This window comes from Geospiza fortis, unplaced genomic scaffold (genome assembly GCF_000277835.1).
Source record: "Geospiza fortis unplaced genomic scaffold, GeoFor_1.0 scaffold138, whole genome shotgun sequence".
Taxonomy (NCBI): Eukaryota; Metazoa; Chordata; class Aves; order Passeriformes; family Thraupidae; genus Geospiza; species Geospiza fortis.
In genome coordinates this window covers 8,040,223-8,063,658 of record NW_005054307.1, presented here as the reverse complement: position 1 = coordinate 8,063,658, position 23,436 = coordinate 8,040,223, and the positions used below count along the sequence as shown (strand labels likewise).

The following is a 23,436-nucleotide window of genomic DNA, read 5'->3' as shown; positions in this document are numbered from 1 at the left end:
ATTACTCATTGATTGCATTTTCTAACATAATATCTAGTTATTCTTGTTTTTTCTGTAGTCTTTCCAATTGAATCAAATCCTTCTTGGTCTGTAGTGTGCCAAAGCTGAACACAGTAATCCAGCAGAAGACTCACAGCCATACAGAGTTATGTTACTCTACACATCTTGTAAATAAACATTCAGACATAAGTGTAACAGTAGCTGTATTCCTAGTGGCATGATATTGTTTGCTCATTCAACTTACAATGTTGTACAGGTGGCTGTTCCTACAGTTAGAATTTTCTATTTGTCGTTACTGAATTAAATTCTGTGTTTTTAGATAGTTTTTCAGAGTAGCAAGATTAATTTGCATTTTAATATTTTCTTTGAAAGTGTGGCAGTCCCTCTTAATTTTTCATTGTTTGTGCACTGAATACAAATACTCATTATACCCTTGTCTTAAAACCTAGACTGAACTAAAGATAAGTGATAAATTCTTCCACATCCATGAGATTTTTTTTTCTGTCTGTAGACAAAAGTTGGGTCTTAGTTTTCATAATTCATGTTGGATATTAATTTTTTTCTGTTAACATTTAGCTGCATAAACATTATCTAATTATTTGTTTCAGGGTTTTTCGGGTTTTTTTTAGGCTTATTTTTGTTTTTATGTCTGTCTTCTGCAGGTTCAAAGATAATCAGTAATTGTTCTGAGATTGCTTGCCAGTTCTCTGCTTTACCTAGAGAATGAGCTGGTTTGAAAACATCCTTAGTTTCTCTAATAATCTATAGCTACTTGCTCCTCTGTTGTAGGAGCTCCAGGCTCTTACTAATTTTAATAGTGTTAATTATATTAAATGTTGGATCACAGCTGGATTCTTTACTAAAATAAAAAGGCACAAGATTTTCTTTCAGCTTTCTTCTATATTCACAGATAACCCTCCATGTTAGTTATGTACATTGTACTGTCTCCTGTGAAATTATATGAAATTTGACAATAACATATGGACATATTTTAAAGTCTTTTATCAGCAACTTCCTGGGTTGCTCCATAACAGCCTGTAATCTAGAAAAGCAGTGGTGCTAAATGGTCTTTATTTACAGTATTTCTTAGCTTCAAAATATGATGTAATTATACTCTAGGCAGATGCTATTTTTCCAGTTACTGCACAGATGATATGATGAAGTTCAGAAAGACTTGATATTTGATAGACTATATTTACCTTTTTTTTAATTAAGTGCCATTATCCTTCAGTGTGCAAAAAAACAGTGAAACATAGTCTCAGTGACCATACTTCCCTACCTTATTCTTTTCCACATACTGGGAACATTTTGTAAAGATGGAGTCACGATGCTCAAGGCATTATGCTGAAGACAATAATCTACAAGATGGAGGGACACCCTCATTTCACAGCTTTGGAACACAGCACTAGTATAATTTTCCTGTTGGCTACTTCACAGTTAAAGCAAACTCTTTATGTGCTGAAGTGCTGCTCTAGAACCTGTGATCAGTAGACTCAGCTGTTTGTCTGCTTTAATAGAAATCAAACCCTTACCAGAAAAGTGTAACATCCAAATGATTGGAGGGCTGACAGAGCCATTCATAAGTAAAGATTTTAGTACAGAGAGAGTGTATTATAGAGAAACAGGGGATTTTTATCAGCAAAAAATTCTCAGGATCAAAAGTGACTGACTGGTGTATGTATGATGAAGATTTTATATGTGTTTATATGACAAATAAGGTTTTTAGAGTATTATATTTTAAGATCAATTCATCATACTGATGTGATTAATATTCTTTTAGGTTTTGAAAATTTACCTGGCTTATCTGCTAAGGACGTTGTTACACTTGCTATTATACAACATTATATTGACTTTAAAGTGAGTATAGTTCAAGCAAATAATACAATTGTATGTGCCTTCCCAAAAATAGCAAGTTTATCTCAGGACACAACAAACAAATAACCCTTCAAAAGCTGTCCCCTATGTCACAAGTCACCTATAATTTCACCTAGTGAAAGCCAGTATTCACCAGCAAAAGAAACGATCCCACCTCCAGCCTTGCATCAATTCCCAGCTTCTTGATTCATATTGCTACAAATGTTTGTGACCATGCAGCAAATAAGACTAGAAACTAATGCTAGTTAAAAATAACTCAGAAAAAAATAGTTTTAACTGTTTGCCAGATCAAGACAGGAATGTGCCAGGAGTAAGAAATTGGGGAAGGACTGGACAGTAGGACTGTGTCCTTGTGTCCTTGCACAGTAAGGTCAGTTTAAGGGGACACTATTAAAAATTAGATTAAAACCACATTTTTATAAAGATTTCTCTGTGCTTTGCTATCTTTGTCCCCACGTGCAGTATCCATCCATCCATCCATCCATCCATCCATCCATCCATCCATCCATCCATCCATCATAAAGTTAAGAATAGTGTGCCTATAGGGACTGCAGCAGGGTAACAAGCTTTGTGAGAGCTGTCTTGCTCAGAAGATGCTTTAGTTTATGATAAATTTATGCTTAGGAACAAAGTGTGTGAGAGCTTGCAGTGCTCAGGAAATAGCAAGACTCAGTCTTTGGTTGATAATTCCAGCTTCTGTTGATAGCTTTAGTTGCAGTTTGCTCTAATATCTGCAATTTGAGATTTTAAGAAGTAGGAAGTAGGACTCAGGACTTTGCTCTTGTAAATTGGTATCTTGAAGCTATTCCTTCAGAATTTCTGTAGTTATCGCATTCTTGTTGCCCCTCTTTGAATCAAGTTTGGTCTTGGGAAGGCTTAGGGAGGCTTATCATGACTGAATCTGGCATAGTAGTAGTGCAGTCTAACCTTGCGTAAAAATTTTAAGAAGTCAAACAAAAATAAGGAGAATATGGTTGCTCTGTTTTATTTTGAATAATTGGAACTGAAGAATGCGATAAATACTGAATATGGTGTATGTTTCACACACAGATTGGAGAGGTTTGGAGTGAAATATCTGCAGAAATAAAAGAAGAATTCAGGCCTGTTACGTCAGATGAGAGAGCCTTGAAACTTATTTCAGAGCTGTCAGAAAATACTGGAAGAATGGTTCGTGGTCTGCAGACTGAAGCGCTTGAAAGACAACACCGCCAGGAAATCAAAGAAGAGAAAAAATCTTACAAGGAAGTAAGACAAAGGAGTATTTAAATAAGGAAAGCCCACTTAAGCTTTTTTTTCCCATTCTTACGCAGATTTTCTTATTATATAATGTTGAGAATCCTGTACCTGAACACTGCTTGAAAAGTTTAAATCTGTCTCAGCAGCCAAATTTTAACTTTAAATTAAATTAGGTTAACCTCAGTCCTCCCAGCTTCTATAAATTTCACAGTATTTAGAGAGTAACATGAAAAAATGAAGCAGTATCATCAGTGATGCATCAGCAATGGGGTAATGAGAAATTAACATTATTTTCCTATAGAGTTGCACTCGTGTTCATCTGTAGCAGATGACAGTACAAGGTACCTATTGCAACTACACCTGCTTCTTAAAAAGAAATACAAGTCTCTGTTATAAGCTCCCTTGCTGAATATTCAGGGGCCTTTATTACTTCAGAAAGCAGGGAAAGCCCTGCTTCCCAGCATGCTGAGAATGAGAAAGTATAGACATTTTCCAACTTTGGCTATAAGGCAGACATTTCATGGTTTTGCTCATCTGTTGTCTCACCCTCTCCTGCTTTCTGAGAAATAAGATCATTTGATCCAGTCTGAAATCTCATGCTAGTGTTTTTGAGGGATTGTCCTGCATTATGATGACAGCACTTTTGTCACCTGAACTAATTCTATCACTTTTACTCAACATTTGAGAGTAAGAATATACAGAAAGTATTCCTGAAAGAGCCGGGCCTCATCCAACATACATGTTGGAAAAGAGGAAAATTAGTTTGCACAAAAACCTCTTTGTTTATAAGGGCAATGCATAAGTGCAGTTTTTAAAGGGCAAGTACTTTACTACATTATTGTCCAATCTCAGGTGAGAGGGATGAGCTAAGGTAGCCAAAGGGGCAGAGCTGAACATTCTTTTCAAATGGCACAAGCAATGAAATCAGAAGAGATCTGATACCAGCATTGTGTTACATGCTGTAAATCTCATTTCTGTTACAGATCCAAGCTTCCCAAATACAGAGAGAAAATATAAATAAGTCTTGGGAAAATTTCTTGGCTCGGACATCAAATTATGAGGCATTGAAGGTAAGAAACCTCATGGAGCAAAAAATTTACAATTATGTCGTTTTAATAATTGTGAAGTTCCAAACACATTTCTCAATGAATTACAAGAATATTCAAGTAGAAGTGATAGTAAATTTTATATTCACAGAGACATAGAAGAAGTAACCATAAGATGTATTGGAAAAGTTATACAATCTTTGATTCTTCTGACTACAACCATAAATTGGGGATCAGCACTGTCACTTGCAATTGAGGAGTGGGTGTATATATGTGTATTTCTTCTAAAACTGTTGAAACTATGAGTCTGTTCATTCTTACTCTTTTTTATTTTTTCTAATTCTTCATTATCTTTTTTTTTAGTACAGCAAACATCTTTCAAGATGGGAAATATGATGAAAGGAGTTTCTTCTAACAATATTGTCACTTTCCCAAAACAACATAAAAATATTAGGGTCCTGGTTTGGCAAGCAGACTAAATTGGAAAATGAATGAAATCAGACTTTAAAGAAAAGCTTTGGCAGATAAATTTAATTTTTCTTCATTTCCCAAAGGACTTGCGAAGGAGAACAATTTTCTTTCTGCGCAAGCATCTTCCTGGCCTGTGGAAAGATGTATGCTAGAATTAGAAATTACAAAGGGACAGAAGAACTACAGACTCATTAGTTTTAACTGAGTCACTAGGAAGCAGTTCTAGGCACATGGGGAGGAAGGAGGTTGGTATAGACTGTCATGAATTTACCAAGGACAAATCATGCCTTGCCAGCACAGTTGCCTTCTGTGATAAAATTATTTATTCTGGAAAAAGAGGAAGGGGATGCCCATTCCCTTGGCTTTAGCAAAGTTTTCAGCATGGTCCTGTGTAGCATTTGTAGTCAAAATGGGAATACATGGAGTAGATTTCATACAGGTTGACTGCAAGTTGTGGGAAAAACTGGCTGGACTGATGGGCTCTAAAGGACAGCGGTCAGTGATTGAAGTTTAACTAGTGGTCAGTTTTGAGTGATATTCCTCTGAGTTAATTATAGGGTTGATAATATAGTGTTGATTTAATATTTTTGTTAGTGACTTAGATATTGAATCAGTATCCATCCTCATCAAGTTCAACGTGTGAATGCCTCATTCCAGGAACTGTTTAAGGCCAGGTTGCATGGGGCTCTGAGCAACCTGGTCTGGTGTCTGGTGTCCCTGCCCATGGCATGGGAGTTGGAACTAGATAAACTTTAAGGTCCTTTCCAACCCAAATCATTCTGTGATTCTGCAGTTCTGTGACACTGAACTGGAGGAAGTAATCCATATGCTGGGAGATTGGGTTGCTATTCAGAAGCTGGATGGATGGGCTGACCAAAAGCTCATGAATTTCAGGAAATGAAAATGTGAAGTCATTCACCTGGGGTGTATTGAGATTGTGTTGAGATGCCTCAGTAGAGCTGGCTCTGCCTGGAGAGGCGGCTGTGTGCCGTGGGTGGGGTGAAAGCTGAGGCAGCAGTGTGCTCTTGTGGCCATGAAGGCTCACAGCACCAAGGGCTGCATTGCACAGAGCACAGCCCGCAGGTCACAGCAAGCAGGGATTCCCTTCCCACCCTTGCAGTGCCGCGGCCATTTATTGTGGCTTTGGGTGTTCAGTACAACAAAGTGTCAAAAAACGGGGGGAGGGTACTTACAATTAAAGGCAAATAGAATTATAACCTGATTTATTTTGTCACGTTGTTTGTATATTTTCAAATGAGTGCAAATGACACAATTAATGTAGATTAAAACAATTTTACCTTTTTTCTGACTATCTTTAGAAAGCAAAAATGCATCAGAAAACATTAATAGAGGCTTCCAGATCTAAGGCAAAGCTTCACAATGAACCAGAACATTCTACTGATATTCCAAAACTCCATACAACAGTAAGTAATCCTTAATAACACTGTTTTATTTTCACAAATAGGTAAGTGGCTGTATACATGCTGCTGCTTACACTTTCTTTAATAATGTTTATGTTGACAAGCTCCAAGTACATAAGAAAGAATCTGTATCTTCTGCAAATCACCGCTTCCCATTCTGACATAGCCTTAGACAACACTTGGCCAGAATGAGATTCAGATCTGCAGATTACTCTGAAAATTGTGGGCAAGATGGGCCCTCTGCTGTGTGACATGTACCTGTCGTGAGACAGCCATTCATGATAACCTTGCTGAGGTCAAGACCTGCTCCTTTCATTGTTGAGCACATCTGTGCAACCTTTGATACATCCATTGAGGTGTCCTTTATCAGTAGCACGTCCCTGACTGCCTGCAGATACACCACTTGTTGCATCTGCAGAAGCCATTTTGTTCTCATTTCTATCAGTTAATTGAAGTGTGAGAAAATAAAAAGCCTTTGTTAAGATCTAATTCACACCTAACAGCATATTTAGATGTTGAGTTTTGACAAAACATGGGGGAATCCTCAGTCTAGCCAATAAATTGTTTTTGACCTAACTGGATTATTTCTATGTAAGCATCACAGCTAAGGAGGATTTAAGGGGGATAATTTCTTTGTTGCCTATAAGTTACTCTTACATGTGAAGAAAAATGAAAAAGAATAAACATGAGGTGCTGTTTTCAAATTTGTATGAAGGCAAGAGATTCTGTTTTGGGCTCTCTGACATGAATAATAATGACAACTAAGGTGGCAGCAAATTGAAAAAGAAGAGAGGAAGTTCATGTTTGATGTGATGGAGAAGCAAGGAACGTAATAGGAAGCAAGGAGATTGTCTCAGAGTGCTGGACTAGGATTTTTCCCACATTATCTTAAACTTCAGAAAGATATGGAAGGAGACATCTGGGAATGCAAGATGAAGTGGGCTGAAACAATTATTTAGGTACTTGCATAAACAATAGTGAGACTGTTAAGCAGCAATATTTTGCAGAAAGTATCTAAAAATTTTTGATATAAGCATGAGTAATCTGGAAATTGTTAGTGAAGAGAAATATATTGTCAGATTTTATTTTAAAGGCTTAAATATCAAGCTCTGAATGTTCATATCTTAGAGGGAGAGCATTTAACAAGAAAATACCTTCATGGTTCTACAATCAATACTTCAATAACTGTAGATAAAAACACGGAGAAGATTAGTCAATTTTGCAGAATAGGTGTATTGAGAAAACAAATGTATCAGCAACATCATATAACATTCCTCAGGTACATTGCTTAGGAGAATTACAAATGACAGACATGGCTGGAAAATTTTTTAATGCAACAATCTGCCTAACACCCTCAGCAGGGAGAGATGAAGATTAAGCTAAGATAGTTATTGCAAACCAGTCACGGTCATCTAATCAAACATGTGAGCTATGTGCATGCAAGGAGTTGTATTTTTTTTTTTCAGTAGGTCATGATTAGAAGACAGAGCTGTTACTCAATGATATTTATTCCAAGACCCCCAACCTATTCAATATAAAAAGTAGTAATGGGTCTGGAAAGGGTATGTGTCTTGCAGTCTTGGAGATTTCCTGGAGCAGTAGTTCTGTACAATTGCATTTTGAGAGAAAGAGGGCTTGTTCTTTTTTTTTTTTTTCTTTCCCCCTTATTTGGAGTAATAACTGTGGCTGACACATTGTGCAGCAAACTTCTATTGGATAAAGGCTTGATTTTCTTTTTTGCAATTCATAAATCAGACTCGAAGGCAGAAAAGCAGAGCATGTAAAAGCACCCACTGAAAAAACACTCTCTCCTTTCTTTTGTATTGATGGAAACAAACTGTGAATTTAGTATAAAGGATAGTTTTAGTGGCCCTCAGAAACCTGAGGGCATCTCCACCAACTGAATAATATTTTCAAAAGGCAGTTCATGATTTAACTCTCCTCTCATTTTAAATGCTAGCATGAGAGTTAAGCAATGTATTTATTTTGTATTTCAGGTTGCACCTGGTCGCTGTGTAACTGTGGAAGGGCTTTGTCAGGAAGGGCTACTGGCTAATAGAGACCATGCTCCTAGAAAGCCCTCTCTTTGTAGAGTCTTCAGAAGCAATCAAAAGAGATAAAACATTGGACTCAGTAAAGAAAAAATCGGTACCTGTAGAATAGATGCTGTTCCAAAGAGTGGTATATTAATATGTAGTTACCTATATGTAGATACAAGATAAAATCTGTTTTTAATGACTTGAAAAATTGCTTAGAATATCAAAAGAGTAAAATTATATTTTCCCTTAATTATATAATATAGGGGTGTTTTATTAATAAAGTCCCCTGTACAGTATACATACCTGCAAAGGTATGTTAGTTTAGTGACTTTGTGTGCTAATATCCACTGTCAACAGGTCCACTATTTTAATTTCCTGACACATTCTATACCTTGCAGTTTAAGCATCTCATTGAACAGGGTCATAAATCTTCACATAAGCACATTTTATTCTTCATTTTCCTGAATACCATACCCACATTGTTTTTGCCCAAGCCCATTCTGTTTCTTGGATTGCTACTTTTAGCATCAGGACTTCTGACATCCAAGTTTTCTTCTAAACACTCACTAAGGAGCTTGTTTGTGCCAGCAGTTTCTCCCAGCCTGTTGGAGAGGCCTTCTGGAACGTCCTTCTCCATTTGGGTTGGTCACAGCTCTTTAACTGATCTTACTAATCTAATAATTCTTAGGCTCTTATCCCCATTGTCTCCAGAAAGAATTCATCTTCTTCCACCTTTGCGCCTCTAGAATGCCTACACGAACTGGTAGGTCTGCTGCTCACCATTGTAGATGACTCAATTTCTGAGCTATTTTCTTTTTTAATTTGGTCAATGCCAGAATTTGCTGTTATACAATAGCACAAGACTCCCTGAAGCTCTTCATTTTAAAACCAGTTGCTGTCCAGTGCTGTGGCATAAATTTCTGTGACATTGCAAGCTTTTATGCTGTGACATACAAACTGGGACTTAGTTTGTCTTTTTTGCCTGTCACCAATATCTTGAGAAAAGCACAAACTTTTGTTTTTTTAACTGCCAGCTTGAAAAAAAGGAAATAAATTTGAGCTAAACATACTCCAACTCGCCTTTTTTTCTGCTTAATGAAGGAGGGATGGGATAGGGTGTGTATATAAGTGTATCTTCAAAATGTTTCTCACACAAGACAAAAATAGAAATAGTGACATTAAAAATAAAGGCAAATACTTTTGTTTCAAAATTGACCACCTAAATTCTATAAAAAGAAGAACCCTAAGAAAATAATGATGTAAAATAAAACATACATATGAAAAATGATATTTGAAGTTTAGAAAAATTTCTATATATACATTTTCAAAAAATCAGAAGGATTTTTTTTATGGGCAGATCTGTTACACCCTTGTTGAGTAAGAAAGTCATCACATTGTAGAGTAGAAAAGTCATCTAATACTTAGAGAAATTAAATTGAGTTGTGCTAATTTAATTTAACTTTTTATGGTGACCCTTTGCTGACTTATAATTTTTAACTATAATCTAATTTAATCATTACATTTTCCCAAGACTATGTGTATAAAGTTTGTTTTATTAAACTAGTCTATTTGTATTTCTTGCCTGCCTACAAGAAAAGTTAGCCAAGGTATATAACGATTCTCTAACTGAAGTCCTGTGTCAAATAGTCTTGCTCAGTTTTTTATGCTTATATTTCTCTGACAGCTCTGCAGCAGCCTTGCTGCTTTATTACTGGTTTAGAGAATGTGTGGTCTGTTGTCTTTTTACAATTAAAACCAAATGATACATATTTTAGTAGGAGACCAAAGACTGTGATGTTTGGAGGGGTTTTTACTTGCTTTTTTACATGCACATATGTGAATGCATAGGTGACTCATTACAGTGGGCAGCAAGGCAAAGGCCCACTAAAAAAAATGTAGAGGACATGTAAGTCCTTCCAATTTCTGAGCAAAAACTACAGCAATATGCTGTAGCCAAGGTATGGATAAAGAACCAGAAATCAGTTTTGCTTTTGCAAAAACTTTAAATCAGTCACAAAGTGAGCCCCATGGCATTCTCCCACAACTGTATTGTTTCTGCTACAGACACCCTGACCATAAATGAGCAGCTGCAAATGCAAATGCTCTTGGTAATTAATCATTAATGTTAATTAATAATGGCTGGAGAATGAAGGGGACAGAATTTCCCCAAATAGTTACATTTATCCTTCATAAATCAATACTAACACAAGCAGCACACAGCACAAACAGCATTTGATTTTATCAGACAGCCATGAACCATCGTTTGGCTGTTGCAGGGGAGAACATTCAACACCCAAGAAGCTGGGCTTGCTGTCCCTGCTGTAACCCAGAGATGCAAAAAGAGAGGGTAGTAGTGGAAGGAAAAATAAACCCATTCACTGTTAATCCCTCATGCTGACATGCCAGCAGCAGTCAGCTGTGGCTTTCCACAGCTCTCATACATGTACACCATAGCTTGTCCACCTGGAATTTGTTTCACTGCTGCTGTGACCTGGAGTTCATAATCACCTGCCTCTTTGGCAGACACCACAGGGTGACCATAGCAATTGATTGTTCAAGCATTCTGGAAACAATTATGGTGGATGCTAAGCACTTTTGTGTCTTGTAGAAAACTAACTAAAACAGACTTAGTGCCTGAAGAAGGATGAAGCTTTTAAAACTGCATAGGATACCTTGCTCTGGCATTCAATAAAAGACCACTAATAGAGGAAACAATCCCTTTAAAATGTTATTATATTTTAACACTTCTGTAGGTGATCAATGTAGGTGAACAAGGGGCATTTTTTAATATTGTTTATGCCAGTTAAAGCTTCTGTTGTAAATGCAATGCAGTAGACAGCTTTATCAACTGGATACTGCTGGAGCAGGTTAGATAATTGCTCTCAACCTGCTGCTCATCATAATGTATCAATTCCTGAAGTTGCTGTGTTTGGGTGTGTAATAACTCCATCAGCTCAAAAATGTTGTTTCTGCCAGGAACTTGAAGTGATGTTCATGGGTCAAAAAAATCTCTCACTACTTTTGTACCCTCGCCAGAATACTGTAGGAGATATATTTTAGAAGATGCAGTTTAATATTGTATTTACCTAAATGAACATTTACCTATCTATGAGACTTTTTGGATATTTTACAAACTATATATGAGCTAGGCATCATATGGGGTGGATTTCTTTTTCCTTATGAAGGTTTATATGCTTTTACAGCATGAGTACTATTTCCTAAAATAATTAAAACCACCTGTAATCTCATAAAAGTCTAAAACACAACAGGGACTGAACAAGCAGAGAACAGTCAGCATTTCTCAGGATTTTTTATGCTCAGAAGAATTGGATTTAGGCGGCAGTTAACCTCCTTGAATTATTTTATCCATACTCAATGGTTTACACTGAGACCAGCAGTTGAATCAGCCTGTCCCTCTTTTGAACCACTTGGTGCACAGGTCCCATCTCAGCTGCAATGACAGGGATGGGCTGCATCACCTTATTTGCAGTCTTGTCTAAAGCATGTCACATAGTAGTGGCATCAAATAACATATTAATAGGCAAGAAAGCTACAGCTATTCAGACCTTGCTGCTTAGAAAAATACTTTAATTAATCCATAGCTTAGACTAAGCAATGATAAAATACAAAGTCTAGACTGCACAGGACATTACAATGAGCATAATCCTTCCTTTTAGCTTAATGTCTCACCTCCTTCTTTTTTCTTGTTTTTCAGTTCTTAAGGTTAATAGTATGTGCAAGACAATTTATAAAATAAATTTGTTCACATTTCCTCAGTTGCATAATGTATAAAAATATTTTGGGTTTCCATCAAAATTAACTTTTAAAAAGAGAATTATTGGAAAATACATGACTCTACAAAAATATGACACATCCAGACTTTAAAGTTTATGTGGGAAAACAAATGTGTTGACTCAGAACACATTCACATGGAGCAAGGAAAAGGCAAGCTTAGTAGACTGCAAGACAGGAAAGCAAAAGGGACAGTGTGGGTGTTCATGTACTTATCAGTTTAGGAGTGATTAAGTACTTTATACAAAAAGAAAAGAAAAAAAAAAGGGGTTGAACCATGCCAAAGGATTTGTCCAAACATCTACAATACATATTGTGATTTTGTGCTCCTTCGTTCTGATGTTGCCTTGTTCAAGTATCTTCATTTTCTCCCCTTTTGGCCTAAAACGGATTGGTGAAAGCAGACCCTGCAAGATTATGAAAGACAGGTAGTTATTGTCCAAGCAATATATTAAAAATGCTATGATTAAATATTCTTCATGTTCATTCCAAGAACCTGAATCATCTGACAGGGTACATCAGAAAAAAGCCTATTGCTGAGGAGGAATGAGGTCAACAGATCTAGGAGTGATTAGTAAGATGTAAAGTCACCTACATGATCTCAGTTCAGACTCAAACCCGATCATGATGACCAGAACCTGTCACTGTTTAGTGATTCACAGTGACCATGACATCACATTATATGTCAGTAGTTTTACTGGGAAAAATAGGGCTCAAACCGTCAGGGATTTGAGCTTCCCTTCTGCAGAACAGCAAATCCCCAAAGCTGAGACTGAACTCCTGATACCAGGAAACTTTGAGTATTGTAATTACTTATCCATGTGCTGTCATTTATATGCACACAGTGATAAACAGAGAATGCAGCATCCATTTCCACACATTTCCACATGCATACCCAGTATTTTTTACACTTCGTTAAATATCGAAATGTGGTACTCTTAACTACCAGTGTCTTGTGTATTGTGAAAGTAGCTACCATTGAAAGATGCAGACACTTTTGACAAGTAGAGACAGAAAATTGGAAATTAGTATATTGAGTTGTCTGAACAATGAAGGGTGAGGATGGAGCATTGGTTCAGTTTAATATTAGTACCATATCCTATAACTATAGTTACCTCCTAAAGTTCTGTGTGAGTACGTGGAAGAATATTTGGGAGATGTTAATTGTCTTCTGCCCATTCCATGGGATCTTGAGAGCACGCAGTCTACATACATGTCCCAGAAGTTCTGGGCTAAATCATTGAAGAGATCATTGTGCTTGGGCTTAGGGGATTCCTTTAGGAACATCATGAAGTCCCAGAGAGCAATGACTGTATCTGCTACCTTGAGTTTCTTCATTTCCACCAGCCCATGGGACGATACCTCCCAGCACTGATGGTCAATCTCACGCAGGCTTGGAGGAGTTTCTTTTTGATACTCTAGATTGGCATAAACCAAATTCACTAATAACATACAGCCCAGCTGAAGACACCACCATCGTTTCCATACAAATTCCATACTTGAAGAAGATACCTGAAAAGAAGTGAATAAAATCACAGTGATTCTGACATTACATAGTTCATTGTCACGTAATTCTCATGGGTACCCCAGGAGATCATTTATAAGAGATCATTTTATTCAGAAAATTACTTTTTTTCCAAACTGTGGAATAAATACCAGTCTAACCCTAATGCTGGAAGCTAGGTTTGCACCTAGAAATTGTTAATGCCATTTAGAATATGAAAACCCAAAGCAAAAAGTTTGAAGTGATCATAGGAGCAGTCAGAACTGCTCCTTGACACCAGCACTTCTTCCCTTAACCTACTGTGCTTGAATTGTCAGTAAAATCAGGTTAATATCAGATGCTTAAAGAGTCCTAGTGGTATGCTATTTTAAGTTACTGCAAACAAGTAACAATTGTAAACAGCCAGTCTGTCATGGAAAGTCTGAATTGGAAAGATAGTAATGAAGGAAAGGTAAGTCAGACTGTACAGTGTATTGGGCGAGTGTAGGCATGCTATGAACTCATTCAGCAGCTGTTGCTTCCAAGAATGGCAGAGGGAAAATTCTTTTTTGGCTTATATTAGAAAATTAAGTAAGATTTTGGCATTATTTGGCATTATTATTTCTAGTATATATGGAAAACAGAGAAAGTATCTGGAGAATTGGAGATGGAAAGGGCAATAAAACAGGAGGCATAAGAAGAACTTCAAATGCTACAGAGTATGTATTCTTTACTATACAGAGATTCCCCCCGGGAAAAATGCAGTCTTCCTATGATGTGTATTCCATATCCTTGAATCAAGTTTAGACAGAACAGCACTGAAACACCTGATTTTATTTTTTTTTTAATCAGTCCTTTCTATCAAGATAAAGTGCAGAGGAACAGGAGAATAAACATAAAGAGAAAACAAATCAAACAAAAAAGACAAGCATAGGAAGAAGTCTGAAGAAAAAGAAGTCAGTCAAAACTTTCAGACAGTGCCCCTTATTTTGGTATCCTGAATGAATTCCATTTTAAGTAGTTGGTGCCATGCTTATTCTCACAGTTTCCAATTTGGAGTGTAAAATACAATTAGGAAAATGATGTGAGGTTTTGTACAGAAAAAAAGGCAACATTTTGGGCAGCTGTGCAAATTTTACTAGGAATTTGGCCAGAATTGCAGGTGTGCTCTTCCACTCAGAATATCTCTGGTCACTGTCAATATTGAAAGTTAGTCTGTGATATCTTCAATATCACATTTTGTTAGTACATTGTGCTAACAGTGACATCCTTTCTGCAGCTCCTAGTGATGCAATTAGAGAGAGAATAATCCATAGATCATACAACATTTATGTGGAATGTCTGTAAGAAAACAGAGTTGGGGTGACATCATGGAGTTCACAGTCACACCAAACTGGGTCAGAACCAGGACAGTTTGAAATAGGCCTTTTTGCTGTGGCCTCGGGGTCCTGGGATGATTTTTAGTTTGAATGTGTAATCACACTGCTGCAGCCACCTGAGGTCCCTAATCATGTATTCCTTTACTTCAGCTTCAGAACCCAAGGAACTGAGGCAGAGAGATACCCTCCAACCTAGCTCCTTCCTAAAAGCCTGGGCCAGGTACATTTCAGCAGGCAGCAGGGTTACCTGCCTCAGCATCCTGAGAGCTTATCAGCACGCATTAGTTTTCTTCTTTGGGTTCCTAGAAAACTGGTTCCAGCAAACAAGTAGGGATTGAAATGCTTCTTTTCTCATTTCCACTTCACTAGGCACCAGCATTCAGAGGAAGGACACATTGGCAATTTCCTACAAAGTGGGAAAACAGCAGCTAGGAAACAACCAACATTTTGACTTGTTCTGATGTCATGTTTTAATCCAGCTAAAAACTGAAATGCTGAAGGCCCATTTGAACAGCACAAACAGGAGCAGAGACCACAACAAACCTCAGAGACTTTGAACTAGTAACTCCCACTATTCAGTACAAGAGAGAGGAATTTCACAAAGGCAGTAACTAAAGAGCCACAGCAGAAGTTGTACTTACAGTATTTAAGCGAGGAGATGGAAAACAGTAGCCTTGAAAAAGAGAAGTCAGCCACTTGGAGATAAAGAAAGACATTCATGAGAGGGCTGCAAGTGCCTGGCAGCTGCTGGATGCTCCAAGGATGCCGAGGTTACAGTGCACAGGGACGACTGTGCCACTGGCAATGTGGCAGCCCCACCTCTCTCTGCAGCAGCGCCCAGTGTCAGCCCAGCCTGGGCTGGGGCATCACCTGGAGACACTGCCTTCGGGGTGGGGGTGAGCCAAGGGGAGGGGCAGAGGGCTCTCAGAGGGAGGAAAACATAATGGATAACTAATCCTAATCAGGAACATGAACACTCTCTCATTTAATTAACTCCCATTCATAACCCTAGCTTTCAATGCACGTTCCTGTTTGTCCACCAGAACGTGCAGGGACAATGTTCAAAGTAATGAAAAAGAACAAATATGTGGTAAAATTGGGTCTGTTAAGGTTTCACAACGTGATTTGGTGGAGTTCAGCATGACAGGAACAGTCAGATAGTTTTTTCAAGTAGAAATTTAATAATTTCTGTCAAAAATCAAAATATACAGTGCTTAAGCACAAATAAAATCTGCTCCGAAATGACAGTGTTCACAATAATTTTGTATCTTCTGGAAGCCTTACCAGCTAAGCTATGTCAACACTGTTTCAAAATCTTGCTTCAAAAAGCATGGCATGTTCGAACCTACACAACTAAATAGAAGGAAATATCTGGAAGACTGAAATATAGTTAACTTATCTCTGAACTCCTTGTATCATTGAAAGGAGCTAAAGCTCTATTAGATGTAATTATTCCTTGAAATTCTAAGCCAGTGTTCATAAAAAAGAAATTAAAGCATTAGAAAGACTTCACAAGGAACTACCTTTAAGCAAGCTCCCTTGTATCACTAATAAAAACCAGCATTCAGTAAGTTTTCAAGTTAAGAAAAATTTCCCTTTTTGTTTGCTTTATGCACTATCAAATTTATTTGTGTTGTCAATGTCACAGTGAAACTGCCAAAATTTCAAAGGCATTTAAAGGCATGTAAAGAGGTGGGCAGTTCCACAGCTGCTTTGCTGCTTCAATCCCTCCTCATTTCATTCCTGCTTAAAACATCTGGGTGTAGTAGCACAGGCTACTGGTGCAAACACAGTGATTTCCTTCTACTCCAAGAGCCACTGAAGGCAGCCTTTCATCATAATTCTTCATCCTACAGATTCCTTTTTATCACTCTCCTCTTTTCCTTTTTCTAGTTAAATCCACCATTTTTAGTCTTAAAACAAGGTACTTGCAGAACACACCTATAGAAATCAAAATGCTGAGGAACAGATTTTTGTTGGGAAAATCTTTTCCAAAAAAATACTTCTTTTTTTAAAACGTCATCTCGTCGACCATGTTCTCTTAGGAATCTACATGAAGATTCATTGATAATATCTAAAAAAAACACATCTCTAAGTGAAAAAGGTTATGAAGGCTGACTTCTGCATTTTATTTTCCTTTCTGATGTTATCCACTTTGTCAGTCATGCACTGAGGGATCATCACCTGTGGGGGAATGCCACCTGGAACAAGGATGGACACACAAATTCAAGTCAGTGGAGATCAAAATTATTGGAAACTAATAATCCTGTGAAATGTTACATGAAGTTTGTAGGATGGAAGCATTATGAATACAGTCACTGATCATGTTTGTTAAGTCAGTCACTTAAATTTCTATTTCAGAACAAGAAAAGTCAAGGAAAGCCAAGAAAAATCGGGCTGTGACCACCTTTGTAGTATCTAACATATCTGAAAGGTACATAAAAGCTTGGGCTGAAGGGGAAATCCTTAAAGCAGAGAACCTATCCATGTACTTTGGGAAGGTTTTTTTTTTGAGATAATGACTAAATGTAAATGGGATTTAGAGAAAAATTGTGTTGTGTTCTTAATTCTGCAGGGCTTCCAAAAGAATTCCAAAGCTGCAGCATACAGAATACAGCATACAGCATACATATAAACCCAAGGACTCCAGCACAGCTGCTTGACACAGTTTTATTAGATGGCTCATATGGCTCATAGTAAAAGTATCTATTTCTGTGATTTTTAATTTTTTAGTTGATAGGTTTAATCTGGGCAAAATAAAATGTTTCCTTCAAAATTCTTCCAGCATTGATACCTTTCCACGGCATGTGTGTTAAACTGTTGTACTTCTATTTATTCCTTCTATTATGACAGCTGAGGTGCTCCCATCTAGTGGGACTTCGTGGTACTGAAGAGTGTGCCCTTGCTGTTGGGTAAATCTTATCTTTTCCCATAAAACTGTAAAATTAATACATCAATATTTTACAATATTTGGACCTTGGGTATGTTGGTGAAGTTATTTCTCTCGATTAAAAAGACCATTATGCAAACTTACCAGCTGTGTGCACGTTCAGAAAGGCAAGGAAAGAAAAACTTACTTTCATTTTTTGATTATTTCAACTCTATGTTAAATAAAACTGTATTGCTAAAATATTTCTGCTTATTTTCTACATATTTCCATCCAAGTTAGTTCTTTTTTAGACTGAGAAAAAGTCTGAGACTGACTGACTTGCATCACATAAAGCAAATTTCAAAAATCTGCTGGTGGAAGTTCTAAAATTGTTGGGGGAAGAGATTTTATGGCTTCTTCTTGTTAGAGTTGATGACAGTATGCTACTTAGTAATTTATACCATGAGAGAAAAGAAACAGAGGGGTAAAACTGTGATTTGAGTAGCTGTACCCTTGTGATTTTCAAGCAATCATATACAAATACGTGAAGTACACAGTAAATATGAAAGAGCAGGAACTGAAGCATTACTTATCATGAAGCTCAGAATATGCATTGACTATATATGTCAGTTTGGAAAGCTTTAAAATGCTCCCAGCCTTTTGTGACTGAATTATATACATATATCTGTGCCATAGGCACACTTGTTCGTAAACAGGATTGATTCACTGAGGATAAAGAATTGAGTCACCCTCTGCATCACTGATTAGCAGCCTCTGAAGTAAAAAGTGACAGAGTGATGTTCTGCCATCAGGCTTGACAATGAAGCCTGCCCTGTTACTGAAAATCAAGTATGACACACCCAATGCAGGCAGGAGAGAAGGGTGATAGAATCAGTCCTGCCCTGGCAAACAGAGTCTCTTCAGGATACCAGATACATTTTTGAAGTCAGGTATTTAGACAATGAAGCATCTAAATATCTTCAAACTTCAGAGTGCTAAATGATTCTGTTTCAGTAATTCTTAGCATTATGTATGTGTGATGAGCCACTTAATGTTATTGAAGGATCCAGAAAATGCACAATGCCACATTTCAAATGAAATGTTGCTTAATTCCCTGCTGGCACAAGCTTGTTGGCATAAACTTGCTCTCTGTTGAAACAAATCTAGTGTTATGTCAATAAGTTCAACACCTTCAACTCATAACATATAGGAGACCAGCTTTTCTCTATTTTTGTTTTTTGAGGTCAAGTTGTGGACTGATTACATGACATCAATTAACACTGGTTAGTACTGCTGGCACCTCTGGGCCAGTCCCCACATTAACACATTAACACATTAACCTTCTGCTGCACGTTAAGCAAGTAGAGCACACTGAATTTAAGGCTCTGCTAAGTGGACCAGCTTCAGACCAGGCTGCTCTTAACAGTTGTAAGGACTAAATTCAAACACTGTCTACCACAAAAGGATAACACAGCACAAAACCACGGTGCAATTTGATACATACTTCTACTGGCATCCAAGGAGGGCTCTGGGCCTGTGACTTGATCCTTGAAGAACTATCTACAACTTACCTGTGCTTTTTTCATCTCACTTAAAAGTTCTTTTGCTTACTTCCTTCTTTCTATTCTTTTCTATAGAATGCTGACATCATATGCTTTACTGAAGTCACAGTAACACAATCTAACTGTTGCATTCATAAGCACTTCTGAACCTTGCCTACTATTCAGAAAAAAACTGACAAGTCCTTCCCAGGTTATTAATCACAAACCTGGACAAAATGTTCTGCTGTTTGTACTATTAATTGGCATGGTAACACAGAACAGGAAGATCCTCCTGAATGACAGGGACTCGTTCCCTGCCACTACAAAAAACCCTCTGTTGTACAATCACCTCATACATTTATCAAGTGCCATATTAAAAATAGAAATATTTTTGTTCCCACTAATTCCATGAAAAAGCAGTTTCATTAGTCAATTGCAGTAATGACTAGAAACATGATTCTGGTTTCCTGATATATTTATTACTGAATAGTACATATCTGTTTGTTCTTGTGTCTTTCCCCTTCATTTAAATGGTTTTCATCCTTCATGGTTATTTTCCTGATATACTAATACATAGCACTTATGTCTCTTTTCTGGTTTTGTTTTATTGCAGTAAACAAGCTGAGCCATTCTAAGATCTGTTCTTTTGAAAGGCTTTCAAGGTCTCTGATGATGAACCCAGCTTCCCTCCAGCCCTCTCTTAGTTCAACATTAGCTCAGCTACAGAACAACTGATTAGGTTTTCACAGTACCCCAAATGAGATTTTACCAGGGCCTTACACAATGACCTCAATACCTCCCTACATTAAATGAAATCCATCTCCTGAGATACTTCTTGTGGTGGTTTAATCCCAGCCAGCAACTGCTCCCTCACTCTCTCATGAGCAGGATGGGGGAAAGAATTGGAAGTGTAAAAGTGGGTTGAGATACAGGCAGTTTAAAAGGGAAGAAAAAAGCCATGCAGCAAACAAAGCGAAACAAGGAATTAATTCACAAACTCCCATGGGCAGGCTGGTGTTCAGCCATCTGCAGGGCCCTGTGAGACCTAACAGTGACTTAGGAAGACAAACACCATGACTTTGAACTGTTCTCCTCCCTTCCTCCTTCTTTCCCTGGCCTTTTTTACTGATCATGGTGCCACATGGTATGGGATATGCTTTGGTCAGCTGGGGTCAGCTGTCCTGGCTGTGTCCTTTCCCAGTGTCCCATAAGCTCACAGCCCACTCACTGGTGGAGTGGGGTGAGGAGCAGAAAAGGTCTTGGCTCCATGCAAGCCCTGCTCAGCATTAACTAAAAAATTCCCTGCATTATCAACACTGTTCTTAGCACAAATCCAAACCACAGCCCCATTCGAGTCACGGTGAAAAAAATTAACTCTATCCCAACCAAAAGTAGCACATTTCTGAACTTACAGTCATTCCTAAGTATATCTCATTTCCAAATTTCATGAGCATGCTCTTACTGATTTTATCAGGACTACTACAAAAAATATCAAATAAGACCATTCTAAAACAAACCCTTTAAGCCTGGCACCTTTCTTTTCAACCTTCTGTGGCTATCTCATTTTTTCAGTTTCTCTCCTAACCCAAATATGCTCATTCCTTCCCAGATGATACCATGTCAAATGTTTTGGGGAATTAATACAGCAAATTTGAGTTTTTCCAAAGCTTTGTAGTGAGACTGAGACCAGGTTTTAGGGCCTGTGGCTGGCCAGGTCACTTTTCTTCTTTTCAAAGATAAGCAATTACAGTCCACGTTCAGCTGACCTAACTTCAAAGACTTGCAGAGAGAGATGAAGATAGCAGGGAGCTGTTCATGATGTGGTTTGACCTCTGGAGACATCTGAGTATAGAAGAAGAGTCTCAGCCCGCAAGCCCTCAGTTAAATGCCTCAAGGACAAGGCCAGGCCCACATTTGCTACTTTCCAGTCATGACATTCTTAACTGATCAGTTCAAAACACTTCCCAGTAGATTTCACATATTACCTGCTTCAGGACTGTGGGTGTGCTCCCCATGATCTGAAAGCACAATATGGGAGTTCTGAATTTTTTGCTGTGGTAATAATTTCTGTTCTGCCATTCACATGAGCTTAAATCTTCTGCTGGGCCATTTAGAATGTATAAGGCATACCACTGTTTTCTATTTTTTTTTTAATTATTTTATTATGTAGCAGATAAGATGCATTGTTAAAGTTATTTTTAGTATTAAATTACTGTAAATGGTAATGATTCTTCTCAGGCAGCTAACAGGTGCAATCAGGAATGTAAAACCTTGTGGAAAAGCTGTAAGAAAGAACAGAAAAATATTTACTTTTTGATTAAGATTAGTGCTTAAAAAAACCCACAGAAAATGAAAAACATAGTCATATTGTCTAAGAAATATTTACCTACAAAATAAAAGCTTATGAAAGAACTTGGGGGTGATTTTTCTCCTCTGCTCTGCTCTCATGAGATTCCACCTGGAACACTGTGTGCAGTTCTGGTACCCCCAACACAACAAGGACATTGAACTGTTGAAGCAAGCCCAGAGGAGGCCATGAAGCTGCTAAGGGGACTGGAGCATCTCCCCTGTGAGGACAGGCCAGGAAAATTTGGACTGTTTGGCCTGGCAAAGATTGTGTTGAGACTTCAGAGTAACCTTCAAGTATGTGGAGTGGCCATACAGGGAAGCTGGAGAGGGACTTATCCAGAGCTGTAGTGATAGTACAAGGGGCAATAGGTTCAAAGCAAAGAGGAAATATTTAGTTAGATACACAGAAAATGTCCTTTACTGTGAGGGTGGTGAGGCACTGCACAAGTTGCCCAGAGAAGCTGTGGATACTGCATCCCTGAAAGTGTTCTAGGCCAGGTTGACAAGTGTCGCAGACATCTTTTCATGAAAAATCCTTTCCTTAGGATTTTTCCTTCTGAGAAGCTGAGAGGCCTCAGGAACCAAACGTAAACAATGGTTATCTGCTGCTGTGGAATGTAACAGGTGGATGTGTGATTGGCTCATGTTGGTTTGTTTGTAATTAATGGCCAATCACAGTCAGCTGGCTCGGACTCTCTGTCCAAGACAGAAGCCTTGTTATCATTCTTTCCTTTCTATTCTTAGTTTAGCTAGCCTTCTGATGAAACCTTTTCTTCTATTCTTTTAGCGTAATTTTAATGTAATATATATAATAAAATAATAAATCAAGCCTTCTGAAACATGGAGTCAACATTCTCGTCTCTTCCCTCATCCAAGAACCCCTGTGAACACTGTCACAGACAAGTACTTAGGAACAACCTGGTCTAGTGGAAGGTGTCCCTGCTTGTGACAGGGGGATTGGAACTGGATGATCTTTAAGGTCCCTTCCAATACAAACCACTCTATGATTTTTTTCACCAATTTTACTCTTCAGACCTTACTGATGTCACCATTTACAAAATAATTTCTTATTGATGACCATTTAAAAACTACAAAGTACTTTAAACCTTATTAAAGCCATGTATTTTTAACTGTCATACTTATCCTGAAAATTAGCATCATTTAAAGATCAGGTCTCAGTTTCTTGAGGGAGGGCACACCGGCAATATGACCAACAGTTTTTAAAGGGTCTGGCTGCATGGGGACAGCCAACAGCAGATGCTCTCTCGAGCCAGCACAAAGGTTCCAAGGAGAACACACTGCTGGAGTGCGAGCACTGCTGTTAACCAAAACCTGGCCGCTCCTGCAGTTGGGGCTCTCCTCTCAGGCACCCCTGTTGCTGCCAATTTAGGGGCTCTCTAAACACAGACAGAGCCAGGTTTCAAACCTCTCCTTTCCAAAGGAGGCATAGTTTATTCTGCGCAAGGTGCAAGGCGGAAGTTTTCCACAAATCAAGCATACCAATTCTCAAAACTTTACACTATATATACATTTTAGCAAGCAAAGTTACAGTTCATTGGCTACAAGTTATCTAGTTTTTCATTAGAAACTGTATCTTCTGTTGCTTAAATTATTATTTCCTTTCCTATACTAATTAGCCCACATGCTCAGTCTTGTTTTCATTTGGCGTACTGGCCCTTCACTGCCGGATTCTAAAGCCCATGAACTGGCACCAATCCCTTGCATTACAAAGGGCACGGGGACCTGTGGCGCCAGCCAAGGGACAAAACACACAGCAGATGACAAGAGTTGGCCAGTGACATAGCAGGAGCCGACTCAAAAGGAATGTGCAATAACGCCCAGGTGTTCCTTTGAGGTTACGAGGCCTGGTGAGGCAGGACCCCTTCTCATCCTCTGTAACTCTCCGGACGATTTGTTAAATCCCACTGGCCCTGC

At 38.1% G+C, this 23,436-nt stretch overlaps 2 protein-coding genes across 2 annotated transcripts in view; one reads left to right on the top strand and one right to left on the bottom strand.

Annotated features, from left to right (window-relative positions):
• CFAP69 (cilia and flagella associated protein 69) overlaps positions 1–23,436 on the top strand; it is a 52,224-nt gene that overhangs the window by 16,496 nt on the left and 12,292 nt on the right. Inside the window, exons 17-20 of the mRNA XM_031066760.1 lie at positions 1,781–1,857; positions 2,926–3,120; positions 4,095–4,181; positions 5,948–6,052. Coding sequence (XP_030922620.1) covers positions 1,781–1,857; positions 2,926–3,120; positions 4,095–4,181; positions 5,948–6,052 — 464 coding nt within the window. The remainder of the gene's footprint in view (positions 1–1,780; positions 1,858–2,925; positions 3,121–4,094; positions 4,182–5,947; positions 6,053–23,436) is intronic.
• LOC102036123 (protein FAM237B-like) lies at positions 11,955–15,556 on the bottom strand. The gene is made up of 3 exons (XM_005418588.1): positions 15,384–15,556; positions 12,996–13,392; positions 11,955–12,287 (listed from the first exon to the last, which is right to left on the bottom strand). Exons 1-3 carry the CDS (start codon positions 15,456–15,458, stop codon positions 12,262–12,264), a joined length of 498 nt encoding a protein of 165 aa, XP_005418645.1. The 5' UTR covers positions 15,459–15,556; the 3' UTR covers positions 11,955–12,261.